The sequence below is a fragment of the Podarcis muralis genome, chromosome 3 (genome assembly GCF_964188315.1).
Source record: "Podarcis muralis chromosome 3, rPodMur119.hap1.1, whole genome shotgun sequence".
Taxonomy (NCBI): domain Eukaryota; kingdom Metazoa; phylum Chordata; class Lepidosauria; order Squamata; family Lacertidae; genus Podarcis; species Podarcis muralis.
The window spans coordinates 120,992,088-121,012,148 of NC_135657.1; the positions used below are offsets into that span (position 1 = coordinate 120,992,088).

A 20,061-nucleotide genomic window follows, 5' to 3' on the forward strand; every position below is an offset into this window, starting at 1 on the left:
TCTCTAACAGCCTTTATTCGTGTAGCATAACATCGTAAATTCAGTCTTAAGCACCCGGTGACGACTCGCACATTTTTCCTCTCGGACAGAGCGGAAGAGAAGAACACACACAGAGAAACCACTCCCGTATGTGTCACTGTAACCACGCCTCATGATGTGAGACGTCATTCAGAACGTCACTCAGAACTTTTAACCCTGTACGTTCTGAAACCCTTAACACCCCCTCTCGTCTCGCATCTTGAGGGAAACTGTGAACACCTATTTACAGACCTCTTTGAGTTCAACTCACCTCCCATTGCCTTTTGCCTTCTTCTGGCATCTGTCCCAGGCACCTGTTGAACCCCTTCAACACTCCCAGAATCGCACTGTGCGAAACCAACCCACGCACTGGTGACCTCAAACCTCTCAGGTGGAACACCCTTCATGGTGCATGCTGACCGTCTGAGCACAAACTCAGGTGCTCCTCCTGACCCATTGGGGTCAGCAAGCGTGTCCTCTACATCAGAAGACTCCCCCTCTGACTTGCTGCGTCTTCGGGCCTTCTGGACTTTGCTAACAGGAGATGAAGGCTCACTCTTGAGTTCCCTCTTAACAACCTGCGGAGAAACCCAACCCTGTGCTTGACCCTCATCAGAGACCTGGTCCTCAGCAACAGGCTCAGCCTCTGCCTCTCCTTCCTCCTCAGAATCAGACAGACATTCTGAGAGAAAATCAGGACCATCACTGAGTCTTGACCACCCATCCTGTTCACAGAACTCAGCATGCTTACTGACCAGAAGCTTGGTCTGATCACCCCCTGGGTATGCAAACTTCCACCCATTGGTTTCAGGTTCGTACCCACAGAAGATCATTTCCTGGTACTTTGGACCACCTTCCTTCCGTTGAGCTGTTGGTATAGGCACTAAAGCCTTGGACCCAAACACGCGGAAGAAGTGTAGCTGTGGTTTTTTCCGGTGCAACAGAAAAAACGGTGTGTCACCTATAACGTGGTTATAGGACCTGTTAAATGTAAAGCTGGCAGCTTTCCAAGCTTCACTCCAAAAACTCTGAGGCAACCCAGAGTCACACAGTAGAACCCTGACAGCTTCAGCCAGTGTTTTACTCCTGTGCTCTGCCACACCTCTCTCTTGAGGAGACTTAGCACCCGTCACCTGGTGACGTATTCCCTTTTGCTTGAAAAACTCCTTCAGAGCAGACCCAGTAAACTGTGACCCACGGTCGCTCTTGAACCCTTGCACCTTGGTGGAAAACCTTAGTTCCACCTCCGCAACCCAATCTTTGATCAGTTGCGCCGCTTCGCCTTGCGTCTTCAGCGAGAAAGACCAACCGTTCTGGCTGTAATCATCTGTCAGCGTCAGCACATACCTGGCCCCACCCAGACTCGGACACTCCATGGGTCCTGACAGGTCTGTGTGTACAAGCTCAAAAGGTTGTGTGGCTACCCTCTCCACCCTGGGATAACTGCACCTTTGTACCTTTGCCCCTTTGCATGCCCTGCACTCTAGGGATCTCCCACATGCTTTGAGTTTGCACCCCTTAGTGCAGCTGGGCAACTTCTGCACATCTTCCAAACTGCTGTGCAACATTCTCCTGTGCCACAGATGAACACATGAATCATGACTGGGAACACTAGCACACTGCGCCTGTGCTCTTTCCGCATTCCCCCCACCCTCCAGAGGTGTCTCCAGAACAAAGAGATTGTTCTTGCATTCCACGTTGACAAGCTGTTTCCCCCCTCTGGAAATGGAACAGACATCATTTTCAAAGCAAACTTTGTACCCTTCCTTTACAAGAGCAGGTACAGATAACAGACAACAATGCATCTCTGGCACAACGTAGACTTCCAGCTGCGCCTGCAAAAAGGAAACATAAACATTTGCAACGTTAGAAACTGGCTTTTGTGATCCATTAGCAAAATGAAAAATTCTCCCAGCTGAAACAGCCCTGCAGTCCCGCATCCCGACAGCAGGTGTCTCTCTAATCAGGTGATGACTCACTCCCGAATCTATTATCCAGCGCATCATCGTGTCCTTGCTGGAGTTGTTCTTTAAGGTTGCCATAGAAGCAGTGAGGTGATAAGAACAGCCTCCACTCTCTGAGTCACGTCCTTCCTTCGTGTTCCCACGCTGACCTCCTCTCCTGGACTGGTTCCCATGGGAAACGACCTTGGATACATCCTGCCCGACCTCTCTGTTCCTCTGCGGACAGGATCTTTTGAAATGGCTGTTGGACCCACAGACATAACACTGACGAGTGGAAAAAGCCTGAACAGAGCTCTCAGCTGGCGGCTTGGCCCCCCTGCAACTGGATGGGCTCCCTGTGCCAGCCCTGCTCTCTCTGACACGGCGCTCCTGTTCGTCAGCTAAGCGTCCCGTCACGTACTGCAGAGTCAAATCCGCGGGACTCATCGATTCCAAAGTTAGACACAAATTGTCATAACTTTTGTCCAAAGAGCTGAGCAAAATATAAACCTTCAGCTCCTCTGAAAAGTTGACTTGCAACAGCCTCAACTCATTGAAAACAGAGAGCATCTCAGTAACATGCTGTCTGATGTTGCCACCTGGACGCAACTTCATCTCAAACAAGCGTCTAGTGGTGTGGATCTTTGCACCAGCCGTGGTCCTATGGTGCACTCTCTCTAGCGCTGCATAAGCTTCCTGAGCAGTGTCCAGCCCCTCCACCAAGGGTAGCTGTGAACCCTCCAAACTGAGCACTAAAGCTCCCAGGGCTTTCTGGTTTTTTCTCTGCGAAGCGTGAGCAGCTGCAGCCTCCGCTGCCGAAGCACCGGCCGCCGCTGGTGGCAGTGGAGGCCCTTGGACCGCCTCCCACAGCCCCTTGGCTACCAGCCAGGCCTTTAGCTTCCAGCTCCATTCCTGCCAATTTTGTCCGTTTAATTTTTCGAAGGGAACGGAATATGATTCCTGACTGTCTGCCATCTCCTCCCCCGGGGCTAAGCGTACTCACGAACAACAGCAGTAGCTTCCTCCGGCTCCCGGCAGATCAGCGTCTCCTCCCAGCGAGCTCCTTTCAGCCTCAAAGAAAGCAAAGCTCTAGCTGGCTCCAGCGTCTTCCCAGTTGGCTCCCCCACACATGGGACGTCTCTCCTGCAACAGCTTCAAAGCTTTGGCAAAGTGCCCATAACCTGTGGCGGCCAAGAGGGCCAAAATGGAGCCCAGCAGACTTCCTCTGCGCACGCAGCTCCCTGGCGATCACGGAAACGTCCTCCTGCCTCTTTGGCCGGTTTAGCAGAGCGATACGCAACGGTCAAAACTGCTGCAGTGTGTGGGTAATAACTCAGACTTGCACGCAGGCTTCTCTCTTATCTCTAACAGCCTTTATTCGTGTAGCATAACATCGTAAATTCAGTCTTAAGCACCCGGTGACGACTCGCACATCTTTCCTCTCGGACAGAGCGGAAGAGAAGAACACACAGAGAGAAACCACTCCCGTATGTGTCACTGTAACCACGCCTCATGATGTGAGACGTCATTCAGAACGTCACTCAGAACTGTTAACCCTGTACGTTCTGAAACCCTTAACACAAAATACCTCTGGCCAAAACACAAGTGCCAAAGACACCGTACGCTAATGCTAGAAGATGCTGAGCCCAGATGGGTGAACTGGAGTGCTTGGTCTTAGAGGATGACATTGACATAGTGGACACAACGGAAAATGGAGACAACCAGTAGGACACCGTTATCTCTGGATATAAGCACTATAGGAAGGACAGAGAAGGACATATCTCTCTGGATGTCAAAGAGGACAGTGAGTCCAGCAAGCCAGGAATCCCCCAAAGGCAGACTCTGTGATAATTATTTAGTAACGAGGACATGCTGTCATCCTCTTGATGAAAATGCTGGGAGATATTGAGATGATAAATGAAATCAAGGAAATGTCCAAAGGAGGAAATGTTGTGGTATTGGGTGGCGTTAACTGGTATCCTCACAGAGACTGGCTACAGAGGTGTTCCTGTTGGAGAATTTGTAAGGGCTTCGCCCCTCAGGTACGTACTTGCTGGTGGAGGTTGTCTCACATTGACTTGCAATGCCCAGATAAATGTCCTTTTGACTGACAGTTGGAGTCTGGATCCTATTAGCTGTCCAGCCTGAACTACAGTACAGTGGTACCTCAGGTTAAGAACTTAATTCATTCTGAAGATTGGAAGAAATTTAAAATATATCTTAAAAATTGTTGTAACATTGAGGAGTGCTGAGATGTTATGGTGTTAAGAAACAGAGAATTGCAGCTGTAAATCATAAACTTAAGGGAATTATAATGAAGATGAGTTAATTAATTAAATGGAGGGTTGCTGTGAAAAGGTAGAAGTAAGGATGCAGAAAAAGGGAGGTATGGGGAAGTCCGGGAAGTAAGGTGAAGGAAAATAAGTTTTTGAAATTATACATGTTTATTTGTTTGTATGTTTTGTTCTGTTTTATTGTTTGTTTTTATTACATGTTTGGAAAATTAATAAAAATTATTTTTTTTTAAAAAAAGAACTTAATTCATTCTGGAGGTCTGTTCTTAACCTGAAGCACCACTTTAGCTAATGGGGCCTCCCGCTGCTGCTGCTGCCGCTGTGCCACCACCGTGCGATTTCTGTTCTCATCCTGAAGCAAAGTTCTTAACCCGAGGTAATATTTCTGCATTAGCAGAGTCTGTAACCTGAAGTGTATGTAACCCGAGGTACCACTGTTGTGGGTTGGGTATTAAACCCCACTTTCCCGCCAACAATCCAGGCATGACAAAGCGAATGACAGTTCTAGATCTGGAAAGTGGCCAATGGAGCACCCTTTTTTTTTTAGGGGATCCAGAGGGGATCCTGGAAATTACAAGTCAGTCAGCTCAGTGTCTGTTTGGGGGAAACTGGTGGAAAGTATTGTTAAAGTTAAAATAACCACGCATAAACCTGTTCATCTTTGATGCTTCCATTCTTCCGCCTGAATTGTACTATGCTCTTAGCAAACAGTTCATCTGAATATTTTCATGATGAAAAGGATTTCTTGTGTTCAGGCCAGAGTACCCTGGCTGCATATCTAAGAACAAAGATTCTGCCTTCAAGCAAAACACACTGTTGAGAAGTATTAACGTACCCTGCCGTTTCTGCCTGTGCAACTCTCTCTGTTCCTCTCCTCCGTTACCTTTGCTGTAAATCTGAAAGAGATGCACCCACAACATCACAACATTAGGAAAATTGGTTAAGAGCAATACAATGGGGGGAAGGGGTTCCAAGAAGAGCTAAACCCACTCATCCCTAATGAACCGATAGTCTCGAAAGTCAGAGTGTGCTCAGAAAGAAGCAAGATCTGAAGAAATGTGGGCCTCTGCCTTTTCAGAGCTCTCTAAAGTAGGAGTCAGAAAGCCACAGGGGTGAATTGGGGTGGCCACCTCAAGTCCTGATACGGTTTCTGCAGGGGCTCTTCCGCCCCTTCCCCCTGTGGCATGGCTGGCTTCAGCAGTGTGGCCACAGGAGGATAGCTCTGGCCAACCCTGCCATGCTTTCCAGAGTGTCTCTGCATTGAAAGAACAGCCATATGCTCATAGATAACTGTGAAGCTACACACAGAAAACATTACTCACAGGTGAATGGGTGAACGAGCCAAAATTAAAATTTTGGGAAGCTGTGCTGACAACTATGAGGGTACAGAACATTGTTATCTTCCAAGGCAGCATTTTTCCCGTGTTTTGTTGCTGTAGAACCTACAAGAAAATCAAAATATGATATTCTACTATTATTTTAAAATAAAATTAACATAGTTTCCCTTCTAAAGAGTCAGTCCTATGAAGAATAGGCTGTAGAGAAAGTTAGCACGTTTGTTTTTTAAGAATCCTATATACACACTGTTCCTTCATTATGCTGCTGCTGCTGTTCTGTGGCAAATTCCTTTTCTTATTTTACAATCTTCCTGTTTGTAATCCTTCTTTCCTTTAAAGCCTTCCGACATGGGGGACAGGATCCCATAGCATTAACTCAAGGCACCCCAGAGCCGCCTTCTGGATCCCATCAGCCCAGGGAGAAACAGCACCCCTGCAACTCACTGCCACCAGGCTCCGAGAGCCAGTCGGGCAGAAGACCATGGTCAATGGTATTGCAAGCCACCAAGAGGTCCAGAAGAACTCACAGGGACACTGCCTCTTGTCTGGTGTAAGGCATCCATCAGAGCAACTGGTGCTATTTTGATGCCAAAACCAGGCCAGAAAACAGACTGAAGTGGCTCTAGAAAACTAGTGTGATGCAAGCGGAGCGGGGAAAGAAAGCCAGTCAGTGGAGGAGACCAGTAGTGCCCTGTGATGATGAGGGAGCCCCATATCTCTGCAAAGCAGCCTGACAGTGGTGGACCTTGGGCTCTCACATTTTAGCAGCGCCCTGGACAACACCAAAATGCAGCGACCCCCCCCCACCTCCCATTCTACAACATAGTTTGGCACCCGTGAGGCTCTGCACCCCGTGAGACCAAGCAGTTCACGCTCCTCTACGTCCACCTCTGAGCCTAACTGACATGTCGCCTGGAGCTGCAGCACGTGCTTAACTGTAATTGTTGCAATACAGGAACTAATTGGTGCTTGTGGGACACTTGTGGCTCCTCCCCGGGGCTCTTCCAGACGTCCTTTTGAGCCATGTTTCTAGGCACAGGTCCACGCTTTAAAGCTCTGCATCTGATCACTTCCCCACAGCGCTTTCCCTGCGAAATCCCACTTTTTACCACTGAAATCAATTCCACAGAAACCCTGAATTGCTGTTTGTCCCAATTCAGCATTAAAGAGCGGGTTTTCCTGGGGAAACCAGGGTGGGGCAGGAAGCAGGGGCATACCTAGCTGCTCTGGCAACCGGTGGGGCAGGGGCGGGGCAATCTGTGCATGAGGGCAGCGCAGGGCCCCAAGCCACTGCGTCACTCCCAGGAGAGACGTGTGGCTCAGGAGCACTGCAGGCCAAGCCCCTCAGTAAGTGCCCCCCCAAGGGTGACACCTGGGGCGGACCGCACCCCCCTTCCTACGCCCCTGGCGAGAGGCGCTCAGACACAGGCTGGGAAAGTGTGGAGCTGTGCCTCGGAAGCAGGGGGCAAAAGGTCAGTGGGGATGAGGCCTCAGTAAGTAAGAGTCTGGGCTCAAGTGATGCTCAAAGCACAGGAGGCAGATCTGATTTGGGGGGAAAGACTGTGACCGGAAACCCCTCTCCTCCACTAGTTTCATTTGCTGAATTAAGTTCAGCATAATCCTCACAAAGAAAGCCCAGAAGCCCCTTTGCTCTCCCTTGCTGCAATATTGAAGGGCACCTAAGCTCTCTGGAGGAATGGCAGAGCTTGCTGCTGCTGCTGCTGCTGCTGCCGCCACCTCCTGCCACAGTTTATATTATCACACTCTTTTTTTTTTTAATTCTTTTTATTAATTTTCACAAACAAAAGAGAATAAAGAAAAACATAAGATACAAATGATAAAAACAAAAAAACAAAAAGAGAAATAAAGCAATCTTTTAAAATCAACATTTTGTACCGTCTTCTTTACAAAGCGCATACTCACGCCTTGACTTCCCTCCTCCCCCGCATCAGCTTTCTCAATACATATCTTCTCCTACAGATTCTTATTCTTATTCCCTTTTTGTGCACATCACATGATTTATGTCAGACCCGCTGCAGTTTTTAAACTTCTGCAATTTATCTTTATATAAGCAACAAATTTTCCCCATTCTTCCTCAAACTTTGACCCTTTTTGATCTCAGATTTTATAGGTCATTTTGGCCAATTCTATATACTCAAAAAGTTTCACTTGCCAGTCCAATACTGTTGGAATTTCCTGTGATTTTCATTTTTGAGCAACAAGAATCCTGGCTTCTTGATTTCTGGCATGTGGTGAACACACTCGATAGAACATTTATGCTCCTCAAGTTGCTCATTGTGTTGTTATGTTGGTCACAAGAAATGGTGCGTGTAAAAAAGTTTCAGGTAACATCTTATCATATTTGCTTAAGGTTATGAATCTCAAATAAAATTAAATCATGTAGATTTTTCTTTTCATTCGTTGGCAGAGGAGGTGCATGTTTTTGTGACCAATGTAACAGGCATGCCCAACATAAATTTTGTTATCTGAAGGTGGTCTTATTCTGCTCCTAGGATAAAATTTATTGTCAGTTCACCAAATGAGAAATATTATCAAAACGATAAAGTGTCATTAACCTATTATCTGTTTTCCTGGAGAGGTCTTTAACTGAACTTTAGAAAACAATTAGAGAAGTTCTGAGTTATCTTGTGTGTCATACTTCTGATTGTTTTACTCATGTGTAAATTGCCATTTTGAAAATCTGTTGCCATATATATATTTTCTTTAAAATGATACACAACACTTTAACTATATATGAAAATGAAAAATGGGTCTGTAGATTGATGTTTTCATGGAATTAATGTTGGCCTTTCCTCTTTCCCCCCAAAACATACCATTCAAAGCAGTGTCTCCTCTCCAAAAACTGTACTAGCTGTGTCTTCAAAGTTGGTTTTGGATTCATTCATGGAGAAAGACTATTGCTCCTCCTTAATCCAGCTCCTCTTATAAAGCAAACAATCTCAGAGCAAGTCTAGGCTTGGCTGCCCAGACAAGTGCCATTAAGTTCAGTGAGACTTATTCCTAGGTAAGTTCGTTTGTCGTAGATTTCAGACTCCGTGACCTGGGGTTGACAAATGGTTCCCAATGAGCAAATACTCTATTCAGACACTACTCAGACTTTTCACCTTTCCTCCTGGAGAGAGCCTAGTGAAGTGATGCTATAGCTGTCTCTTGGGTTCCCCTCAATCTGATGTCTTTCCTCCTTCCCAAGGCACATAAGATACAGTCCTGCTTTTTTACCTGATCAGCTTTCTCTGGACGCAGCCCTCCTATGCAGATCTGGGATCTGTGGACATCTCCTTCCCTGCGCAGTCCGGGGCTCCTGCTTTGCTGGTTACTGAAGGGAAGTCATGCCCAAGGCAGCAAGTTAAAGAAAGTGAGCTGCGCGTTGCTGCGCAGGCAGGATCTGGGCAAGGGAGGAAGTTGAATTTCACTGTCTGTTCAGTGGGATTGTCGAAGTTATTTCCTGATGCCATTCACCTGATCTAAGCTTTTCAGTTTATTTTATCTGAGCAAGCAGGCAAACATGTTCCACAGGCATTTTACTTCTGAGAGATGCATTTGTCATGTTTGTTTGTTTGGGGTTTTTGTTACCAATGAAATGGATGAGAAAACACCAACAGAAAAGCTTCAGCCTTGCCTTGCCTCCAAGCATAGCTAAGGAGGACTTCTACTGCCAGATTTGCTTCTAAGCATGATGCCAAATATTTAAATTAAGAACTAATACAGTGGTGCCTCACAAGACGAAATTAATTCGTTCCGCGAGTTTTGTTGTCTTGCGATTTTTTTCGTCTTGCGAAGCACGGTGTCGGAAAAGTTTTGGAAAAGCTTCAAAAACCACCAAAGTCTTCAAAAACCTCAAAAAAGGCTACCACACCGCGTGCTATGAGTTGCTCCTCGAAGTCAAGTCGCAACTGTATTAATGGTGTTAAGAAAAAGGAAACAAACTTGCAAGACGTTTCGGTCTTGCGAAGCAAGCCCATAGGGAAAATCGTCTTGCGAAGCAGCTCAAAAAACCAAAAACCCTTTCGTCTTGCGAGTTTTCCGTCTTGCGAGGCATTCGTCTTGCGAGGTACCACTGTATATTGTTGGCATAGTTTAATTCTCTCACAGCAATGGGGAAGGCACAATAATATATAGCAGCATTTCTTTTTTAAAGTTGCTGTTAAAGCCCTGTCATTTAGTGCAGGCAGGAAGCAAGACTGAACACAACACTAGCACTTGCTATATGAAAAGTCCCTTATCCAAACACAAGGAAGTAGCGCCCAAACCTTACCTTGCACACCACAGATTCAGATTTCCAGAAAGTCAGGTGTGTGTGTGTAGTGCTGTAAAAAACACAAAAACAAAAAACAAGCAGCCTTAAACAAGCCTTACTCTTTCTGTTTTACTCATCCGTGACAGCTGTTTTCCCAGAAACTGGGGGTGGGGGAAGAGATTAGACAAATATTTTTTTTCCTTCCTTGTTTGCCTTCTGCAGGGTTTCAGGGGTTTTTCCTGGAGTTTTCTGGGCAGGGTTTCTGTCCTTTGGCGTCAAAATTTGGGGTCAGGAATGCATTAGAAATTTCCCCATAGGAATGAATGGAAATCATTGACTTGTTATGTGAATGCTCGCCTAACAAACCATTTCCTGAGAACGCATTGTGTTCCTCTAGCAGAACCTGTGTGTATTGTAACCCTTTCCAGAAAGCTGCCCCTAGAAGCCTTCCTTACCTGGGTTGCTCTGTCAATGGCACTGTTAATTGGTTGAGTAATAATAGCCCATAGTTTCACTCCAGTATCAAAATATCAACAGATAAGTTTCCTATGATTAAAATAATTCCCATGTGCTATTAAAGCACAATATATTTCTCACAATATATTGTGAGAAGTAAGGCATTTTAATTGGGACGCGGGTGGCGCTGTGGGTAAAAGCCTCAGCGCCTAGGGCTTGCCGATGGAAAGGTCGGCGGTTCGAATCCCCACGGCGGGGTGCGCTCCCGTTGCTCGGTCCCAGCGCCTGCCAACCTAGCAGTTCGAAAGCACCCCCGGGTGCAAGTAGATAAATAGGGACCGCTTACTAGCGGGAAGGTAAACGGCGTTTCCGTGTGCGGCTCTGGCTCGCCAGATGCAGCTTTGTCATGCTGGCCACGTGACCCGGAAGTGTCTCTGGACAGCGCTGGCCCCCGGCCTCTTGAGTGAGATGGGCGCACAACCCTAGAGTCTGTCAAGACTGGCCCGTACGGGCAGGGGTACCTTTACCTTTACCTTATTTCTCACAAAAGTAAGGCATTTTAATTGAGCAATAAGGACCATCACAGATACATAAAAATGGTTCAAATTAATTCTAGTTCAGAATAAGGATGGAGCAATATTTAAAAATTATACAACAACCAGAGGAAGAAATGAAAACAAATCCAAATATGATGCCCAAAATTTCAGTTAAGTTATTTTTTAAAAAATCATTATTTTAGGTGTTACCAGAGGTCAGGAACCTTCAGTCCATGGGGAACCTCCCCATCTGGCCCCAGAGGTCATACTGGGCAGGCCACACCCACCCAGCCCACACTTGATGTCATACACAATGTCAGGTGTGGGCAGGAAAGGGCAGGGCTTGGCGTAAAGGGACTTTGTAGGCCCTGCGGATTGGGAGGCCTGCAAAGGTCTCTTGCACAGCTTTCAACGTGCCTGATAACTTTCTGTCGCATTGTGCGAAGCAGGAACTCTGTGCACCAGCTGCTGCGCAGTGGGGTGAGAGAGAGAGCGCTCCCTGCACAGAACTCTCTTACAGACACAATCCCATTTTTGCCTGGCGCCTAAGCATATATAAGGAAGGCACCAGGCGAACCTCCCTGGGGAGAACACTCCACAAGCAGGGAGCCACTGCAGAAAGGCCCCGTTCTCGTGTTGCCACCCTCCGGACCTCACGTGGAGGAGGGAAACAAAGAAGGGGAGAGGCAGTTCTTGAGGTCTTGTGGTCCTGAGGCACTTGCAAGGCAAGGGAAGGGGCTGTTTCCTGGCTCCTCACTTTTCTGTGGCGCTTGGTCACCAGGCAGCTGCGAGTCCAATGCAGGACCCCCCCCCCAAGCAGGGGGCTCTGAGGGGCAGACAGAGGGCAGGCCCCCCTTAGGCAGGAAGAAAGGGGGCAGAGAGGAGTGGAAGGAGTCTTGATCTAAAAATAAATGCTTTGTGCATCCACATCTAATCTTGCCCCTTTCTAAAAGTTGCTTATTGGTGTGTGTTTTTCTTTTTGTCAATCTACCAAAGAATAAAATAAAATAAAATTGGGATGATGGGTTTTTCTCAGGATGGTGGAGGGCCTGTGCCCCGTGTCCCCTTGATGTCGGGATGGGGGCACTCATCCTCCTTCTGATAGGAAATGCTCTGCGGGAAGAAGGGGCACAAAAACAGGGGGTTGAAGAGGATCAGTTGGGAGGGGGAGTGAGAAATGTCCCTCTTTTCATCTGAGGAATGTTGGAGGGTATGATACAGCTTATTATGACTTGTAAGAAACAAAACCCTACACAAAGCAAGAATCAAGGGGAGAAGCTGTGAGAATGAGAGCACATCTGCCCTGACCTTTACAGATAAAGCAGCTTCATATCAACAGCAACAGCAAAAATTATTAAGGATTGAAGTGTCAACTTTTGCCGTGATAAGGATTTAGAGGTTAAAAAGCAGGCATTGACGTATTTCCTGCTTCAGTGTGCTGGGACAGGAGAGCAGTCGTCAGTGGGAGACTCCAGTTCCAGACACGGCAGAAACAGCAGCTCAGTTGTTCTGCCCTTGGCATGGGGCACAGCAGTGACTTCTCTGCACATGGACAGAGTTGCTTTCGCTTGGGGCTTTGACACACACACAGGGTTAGGAATGCAATTTCAGATTTAGAGGGAAAGCCCAGTGCCTGATGCACACACACACACACACACACACACACACACACACCCTGCAAACTTTTCTGACTGCCCAAAACTCCATGGTTTGGGGCAGCAGCCGGAGCAAAAAGAAAAAAGAAAGACCCAGTGCTTGGAGGGGGGAGGTTTAGATGCAGATGCAAAGAAGTCCCTCCCTGCTCATCAGATCTGGCTTTGGATGAGTGGAGAGGAGGCCGGCTGGATCTAGACACAGCAAAGAAGCATTTAAGTTAATCGCATTGCAAACTTTGTACAGTATGAGAAACTGGGTTGGCAAAAACGGAACTCCACAGCGCCATCTGGTGTCATAGTGTTAGAATACATGAACAATGCCTATAAAGCGCTTTTTCTTTGCCAGTGTTGCTGAGTCCGCTATAAACTCTTCCCTTCATACTTGCACACATCATTTATGGGGAGGGGGACGTTTGTTTGTGCAAGGCTCTCACAATCAAAGGCACACCCACCCATGTCATACCAGAAGGTTACTTACCCCTGCTGTGTACACTAACCAGGGAGTAAGTCTTGCTGAGTTAAATGGAGCTTGCTTCTGAGTAGGTATGGACAGGATGGTACTGTTAAGTTCCAAAAACAGTGCATTTTGAGGTGCCATTGCCATTTGTTATTTATAATGTATGTAACCCCCCCCCCCTTCTTAATGGCCAGCATTGCCAATGGTCAGGGATACTGGGGGTTGGGGACTGTTGGTGTCTGAGAGGCCACGGGTTCTCCACTCATGCACAAGAATGGACTACAGGGGAATGTTTTTACACAAGTTCAGGTTAAAAATAAAAAAGGGAAACTTTCATGCATTTGCTAAACAAATACCAGGAGCATTTTTTAAAGGGGGGGGGCTTGAAAGAATATGCACATTTTTGTGTACAAATACATGTATATTGTAGGAACTGCACATAAAGATGCATATATTTTTGGAAACAAAACACAAAAATGCAGAATAATAGGGGAAATCACTTTCAAATATTATATATAATACAAAATTGTGTATTAGGAAGAAATGTGCATGAAAATGCACAAAGTGATGCAGAAATGAGGTGAACTGAGCTTAAGATTAGAATAATTAGAAACAGAAAAACCAACATTCTCTTTCCCTAATATTTATTTTACAAGCACATGCCCTCGAATTTCTTTGATGTTTGAAGCACTCGTAACAGCGGTTGGGGGTGGGGGAATAGCACTGGAATAGCACTCCCTCCCAAATCATGTCACTTGGCCTTAGGACTGAGCTATAGCTGGGGAGAAAGGAAGGCGGCTTAGGAGGCAGGGGCGGTAAGGGAACAGCTGGTCCTTCCCCATTGCAGCCACTACCTCAAGTTACTATGCAGCAGCATTATTATTATTATTATTATTATTATTATTATTATTATTATTATTATAGGATATGCTTTTAAAGCGCAGTGTTTTGGAGACCATATAATATTGAATAAGTGGGTCAGCAAGCACCCCTTGAACATCCTGCAGATCTTAGATCTACTCACTCAGTCACCCAGTCCTTCTCCCTTACGCTCCCCCCAGCGGCTCCCATGCTGAGGGAGGCAGGAGGTGGGAGGGAAGACACCCCAGTTTCCCTTTTCCAGAACTGAGATAAAGACCCAGTTCCTTCCACTCTGCCCCTTGGAGACTCCCTGGGACTCTGCCTGCCCTGAAATTGCACATCATCAGGCAGAGACAAAGCGTGTCCACCAGGTTCTTAGGGCAAGTGAAATCTGGATACTTGGCTAAGCACTGGAGTCCTAGAAAGTCCAATGGCAGGATGCTTCCTACTCATTGCAGCTCATTAACCTTTCGAAAACCCTTTTCCTGTTATTGTCGGCAAAGTTGCTGAAAAGACATCAAGGCAGCCAGGCCTTGGAGGCAGCGGGTCCTGCAGGTGTAGATTGTTCCACATTTACATAACTCAAACAGCAGAGACTGAAGCAGTTTCCTCGACAAACCTTATTCCTGCCACACCTAGAAACCACATTATCTGAGAACAAATTAGCGTGCAGTTCCTGACAAGTATCAGGCATGAGTTAATGGGGCTTACTCCCAGGCAAACATATATAGGATTACAGCAGTTTATTGCAACAAGGGCAGGGGAGACCTCCAAATAAAACTGTCCAGCTTAGGCAGCCTTTTAGAAAGCTTGTATAAGCATAAGCATCATATACAGTTGGCCTTGGTTTGAAGGCCATTTATACGACACCCTGGGGACAATAGTAAGGTAAAGGTAAAGGTACCCCTGCCCGTACAGGCCAGTCTTGCCAGACTCTAGGGTTGTGCGCTCACCTCACTCTATAGGCCGGGAGCCAGCGCTGTCCGGAGACACTTCCGGGTCACGTCGCCAGCGTGACAAGCTGCATCTGGCGAGCCAGCGCAGCACACGGAACGCCGTTTACCTTCCCGCTGGTAAGCGGCCCCTATTTATCTACTTGCACCCGAAGGTGCTTTCGAACTGCTAGGTTGGCAGGCGCTGGGACCGAGCAGCGGGAGCGCACCCTGCCACGGGGATTCGAAACTGGACCTAAATAGTGGGCACTCATCCACCCTTCCTCTCATCCCTGTTTCCCCTTGAGGAAAGCCGCTCTTTAGTGCTCAATCAGAGCAAAGAGCAATTCGTGTTTCCTCTGGATTGACATTTGTTCTGATTTAGCACTAAAGTGTGGGTTTTCCCTGGGAAAGCATTGGGGCAAGGGGGAAACTGGTCAGACCCACATTTTCTAGGCACAGGACAAGCGGCAGTGTGGACAGGCCTGTCAATCCAGAGAACACCCAAATTGCTGTTTGCTCTGATTGAGCACTCAAGAGCTGTTTCCCCAGGGGAAAAGCAGAAGAACAAGAGGAAGTGTGGCTAAGCACTGAGAAAGAGGCCCATTGAAAAGAATGGGACAAGTCTCCTCAGTGAGTCACCTCTCAGCATGACTCTGAATCCAACCCATTGAAATGGCAATTCAGTTATTCTGCTGTGGACTTTTGCGTTGGTCCTGCTCCCAAGGAATACCCATCTTTCACCCTAGCATGGGGAAAGTTTGGGCAGTTATTCTATGTTTGTTTTTATTGTTTCATTTGAGTTGTGGTGGTATAACGTCCTGTCCGTAGGATGAGAGTGATGCATCCTCTAGTGTGGAAGGGACTGAAGAAGAATTTTAGCCCACCTCAGACACCAAGCGTGCAGTAAGTGCAGCAGAATGAGAGATCCAGAGGTCCGTGCCTGGCCTCTGCTGCTCCTGTGTGTGGCTGCTGCAGCGTCTGGCAGAGTGGGCCATTGCCAAAGGTAAGGTCCGAGTGGAGAGAGAAGAGGCGCTCAGAAGGCAGAGTGGAATTCTCTAAAGGGCTGGAGACAGGCTGACTGGGGGGGGTCTGTCCAAACCCCTACTATTTGGTCAGGGATCTATTCACTGGCCCCTTCCTTCAGGTGGTTCTTAAGAAGATGCCACTATATTTCCATGATCTGAATCCTACAGCGATACGGAAACAGCCTCCGGACAAGAAAATTAGACACCGGATATCCTGTCGAGAGATTGGTGCTAGACAAGCTGAGCTCCTTCCATCTGTCAGATTCCATATCACAGTGGGAGGAAGGATTTGGGCAGGCAGGGATAAGCCAGAAGGAGATTGGTCAGAGGCCTGGGAATCGCCATCCTTCGCAAACACAGTCACATCACACGTTCTGCATTCATTCAAGCAGTGGGGGAAACAAGGAAATTTAAAAGTGGCCTCATGCTGCCTTGAAACTATCAAATAAAGTGAAGCTGAGCACATGCATTTTGAAAAGTAAACACAGGGAACCCTGTGTTAAATATGGACGTCTATATAACATGTTTCTTAAATATTGTTTCTTAAAACATATTTTTAAAATGAAGTTTTTGTCTCAATTTTCCCCCCTGATATATTCATAAAATATAAAAAGTAGATCCAGAGAAAAAAATCAGCAACAAGCCACTATTGAAAAAACAATAAATAAAAATATTAATCATGAACTATGCATTTATCTCCAAAATTGGTATATATTGTACACTATTCAACAGCTCATGCTTTTTTACCTGTTACAATATGCATTATATATAGAACACACCCATATGCACTTTCTCTGAACCTTTTAGCCTCCCTAACTCTGCTCATGAAATCTTCTCACTGACTCCTTATATGCCGCTCCTTGCTATTACTTCACTGCCTGGACCTTGATTTGTAATTTCTCTAACAAAAATGTTTTTCTGCACCCCAAAGCAGCCGTGATGCTGGGGCCTGTTTTTCCAATCTAGATGAATGGGTTAAAGAGAGACAGGAACTTGACTGCAGTTCCAGCCTTTTCCTTTGTGCTTTAACAATCAAAGGAAGCTCAGACTTATTTGAGGAATTTCCCACGCCTCTACTTCAGACATTAGAAAATGGTTTTCTTAAACTCATATCAGATATGTTTACAGAAAGAGCCAAACAAGTTGGGGGGGGGGATCCTGGATAGGATAACTATCTGTATACGTTACAGCTATTTGAACATTTTTAAAAGAAAAATTAAAAAAAATAAAAGGATACGCCATGGAACAGTTTGGGTGCTACAGGTGCCCTGTCATCTTCACTGCGAAATAAGGAGGCAAACCTCCACCTCTGTCATTGTTTCATAGCAGGCATGTCCAACTCCCAAGAGACTGCGATCTACTCCTGGTATAAAAAACTGGCAGTGATCTACCCCTTGTCACTGGAGGGAGGAGGAGCGTGGGGGGGTGGATTGCCCAGAGTTGTTGAGCTTCTTGGGGGCATGATTGCACAGAGTTTTTTAGCTTTATTCCCATAACTTTTCCCACACAATAAGGATCCCGCGATCTGCTAGGATCAGCCAGGGATCTACCAGTAGATCATGGACGCTTGAGCTGAGATTCCTGCCTTGTAGGGGGTTGGACTAGATGACCCTGGGGGCCCCTTCCAACTCTATGATCCTATGATCTGGGTGGCCACTGTGAGAACAGGATGCTGGACTAGGTGGGCCATTGGTCTGAAGCAGCAAGTTCTTCTTCTTGTTGCCAGCCACCCCAATCTCTGAGCCGTGTGAGATTCCTTTGGGAATGAGGCACAGCAGAGACTGTGATGTCCTTATGGTTTATTGACACATCTATGCAGCCTGAGCCTACGAGGGAGGAGTGCACGGCATCCGCACCCCAAAACGGCCTTGCTTCTCCCATAACTGCAGCCTTGGAGTCACACAGAAATCAAGCCTTTGCTCTCTGATCCTCTGCTTGCTGGTTTGCTTTTTTAAGGTCACATCACTGCAAACCTTGCTCTAAAACTCAGGCTTTGTTTTTCAACTGTCTGAGAGTTAAAGGAGGGGCCCCACTCATTTGGCATCTGGCACGCAGGTAGGGCTGCCATATCTGGAAGAGCAGGGAGCCTACTTGGGCCCCCGGTTATGGGTTCCCCTGCATGTGATGTCATGATGTCAAGCCTGTGCCACCCAGCCTTGGCACCTGACTTCCGGTGGCATTGCAAGTCGGGTTCCGAGACCTCTGGAAGCATCTCCAGAGTTGCGCCAGGGGCCCTGCAGTGTGGGTGATGAGCACCCACAACAACATTTTTGTGGATGCTCGGGCACCCAGAGCCCCCTATAGTTGGTGCCCCTGTTGAAGAGCAAAAAAAGGGGCAGCCTAAGTCACTGCCAGCCCAAGCGCCCAGGCCCTTCTTTCCCTGGCTCAGGCTGGCAGTGGCTGCAGAGCAGCCCAAGCCCACCAACTCCAAAACCTAGACATTTCCTTTAAAATGTAAAAATCTGCCCAGGTGGGCATGTTGACCCCCCAAAAGAGGACATGTCCGGGTTTTCCTGGACACATGGCAACCCTACACAGAGGCCCCTTTCCTTTGTTCTCTTCAGAGCCCATCACCCAAGAATCACTTCAGCAGGAAACCAGCCTTGCTGGATCCAGGGATTCAGGATCAGCCTGGCTGGATTAGCTTTTAGCACTTGCGGGATCCAGAGAAGAGAGGAGTCCGGCACCCACAAACTCATCACAAACGTCCATGACTCCACCCCCAGGGGTAGGGGATTAGTCAGCCTAAGGGCCTTCCCCTTTGGGTCACACCCCAAAGAGCTCGCCAGATGAAATGATCACCCCTCTTTTTCACATAAGTGTATGTGCAGAGGGCTTTATTTTACCCCAAAGAAACCACATCCTGTTTTTAAACAACCAGATTCTTTTTTTTTGGGGGGGGGGGGAGTGAGGACCACATCAGCAGATCTTGCCTTGTGCCTTCCACATGAGATTCTCACTCAGTACTTCCCAGACAGACACTAACCTGGCCTGTATGGAACAACAAAAAGAACAATGTGTCCCAGCACATGTACAGAGAGTCTTGATGGCGTTATCTGTTCTCAGCTATAAAAACAGAAGAGGGGAAGAAAGGAGAAGCAGGAGTGCTGGCCTCTCTTCCTTTAAAATTGGATTCATCAAGGATTAACCTAGAACAATTAGCTGATAGTGGGACATTTCCAGGTCTTTGGGAGAGTTGCCTCCTTTTATTGTGATTTGAATGATATTTACAGTTGTTGCTCCATTAATCCTTACCTGAAAGAAATGCCAAGGCCGCTTTCACGGAGGTCCCAGCTAATGGATCTCTATTCTTTCTTTTGCAGGCTGTGGGACGTTCCTGCCGCTGTGCATCTCTCGGCTCTGTGTGCTGTCTGGTTTTCCCCACCTTCCCTGCAAAACCCCCTGAAATCAACAAGGCACATCGGATTCTCTTCTACATTCAATACAGGTCCAGGGAAAAGGGTCAAATATTTTGAAAGCTGTGATCAGAGAGCATAGCTTCAAGTTTTCAAGTGTGCGAAACATAAAACATTCAACAGAACAAAAGACCACTTCCTAACCCCACCGCCCTTTCCTGTGGTCAGCAGGAATCTCGCGAGTGAAATGGAGTAAGCAAAGCTCATGAAAGGGGGAGGCTGGTCATCAGCTGAAGTGGCCCCAGGAACAGCTCAGGACTTCACCCCCCACCTTAATTCAGGCTCCAGCTTGCAATAGTAAGGGGCAGATATAGGATGCCTATTACGGTTCCCGGTTACTGCCGTGACAGGAAAATTAGGCAAAAAGTTGACCTTTAAAGAAAGAAAAAATATACAAGTCTGGAGAACTCATAAAAGCTATTTTGTGACATTTCTGCTGGTCTTAACAAAGTTATTCTCCTAACTGGGGGAAATTAGTCAGCTATAAATGACAAAAAAGAAATTATTTTATTTGTTGGTTCCTCCAGCCAACAATAGGGAAAGAATTTTTGTGTTATTGGCTTTATAGCATGCCATCCCATAAGGAGAGAAATGTTCTTTGGGGAACACATGCATTTTTACTATGAAATGGCAGCAATATCAAATAATGATGGGAGAAATGGCCACCACTGAAGAGTCACCACAGAGCTTTCCTATCTTCCCAAACCCAGTTCCTGTTTGGGAGAGCTTGCTTCAGGGCACCCAGGGGCTGGGGCAGGTCTGGGCTGCTCTTTGACAAGCCAGAGGACAAAAGCCCCATGGCTGCCCCAAACTAATTGCAAGACTTTTCAGGTAACTGAATTCATATATTCATCTGTCATGTTGTTCTGT

General features: G+C 46.9%; 1 protein-coding gene across 6 annotated transcripts in view; it reads right to left on the minus strand.

Moving 5' to 3' along the window:
- ADGRF5 (adhesion G protein-coupled receptor F5) overlaps nt 1-19,328 on the minus strand; it is a 53,676-nt gene extending 34,348 nt beyond the window's left edge. Inside the window, exons 1-7 of one of the 6 annotated variants that reach the window (XM_077926618.1) lie at nt 19,031-19,328; nt 17,083-17,138; nt 9,869-9,920; nt 8,833-8,998; nt 8,427-8,653; nt 5,578-5,697; nt 5,091-5,151 (exon numbers count right to left, since the gene is read on the minus strand). In XM_077926618.1, the coding sequence (XP_077782744.1) occupies nt 5,091-5,151; nt 5,578-5,697; nt 8,427-8,429 (184 nt within the window). In that variant the 5' untranslated portion in view covers nt 8,430-8,653; nt 8,833-8,998; nt 9,869-9,920; nt 17,083-17,138; nt 19,031-19,328. The remainder of the gene's footprint in view (nt 1-5,090; nt 5,152-5,577; nt 5,698-8,426; nt 8,654-8,832; nt 8,999-9,868; nt 9,921-17,082; nt 17,139-19,030) is intronic. The other 5 variants (XM_028721825.2, XM_028721829.2, XM_028721828.2 and 2 more) reach the window with 5 other exon arrangements.
- Between the last annotated feature and the right edge of the window lie 733 nt (nt 19,329-20,061).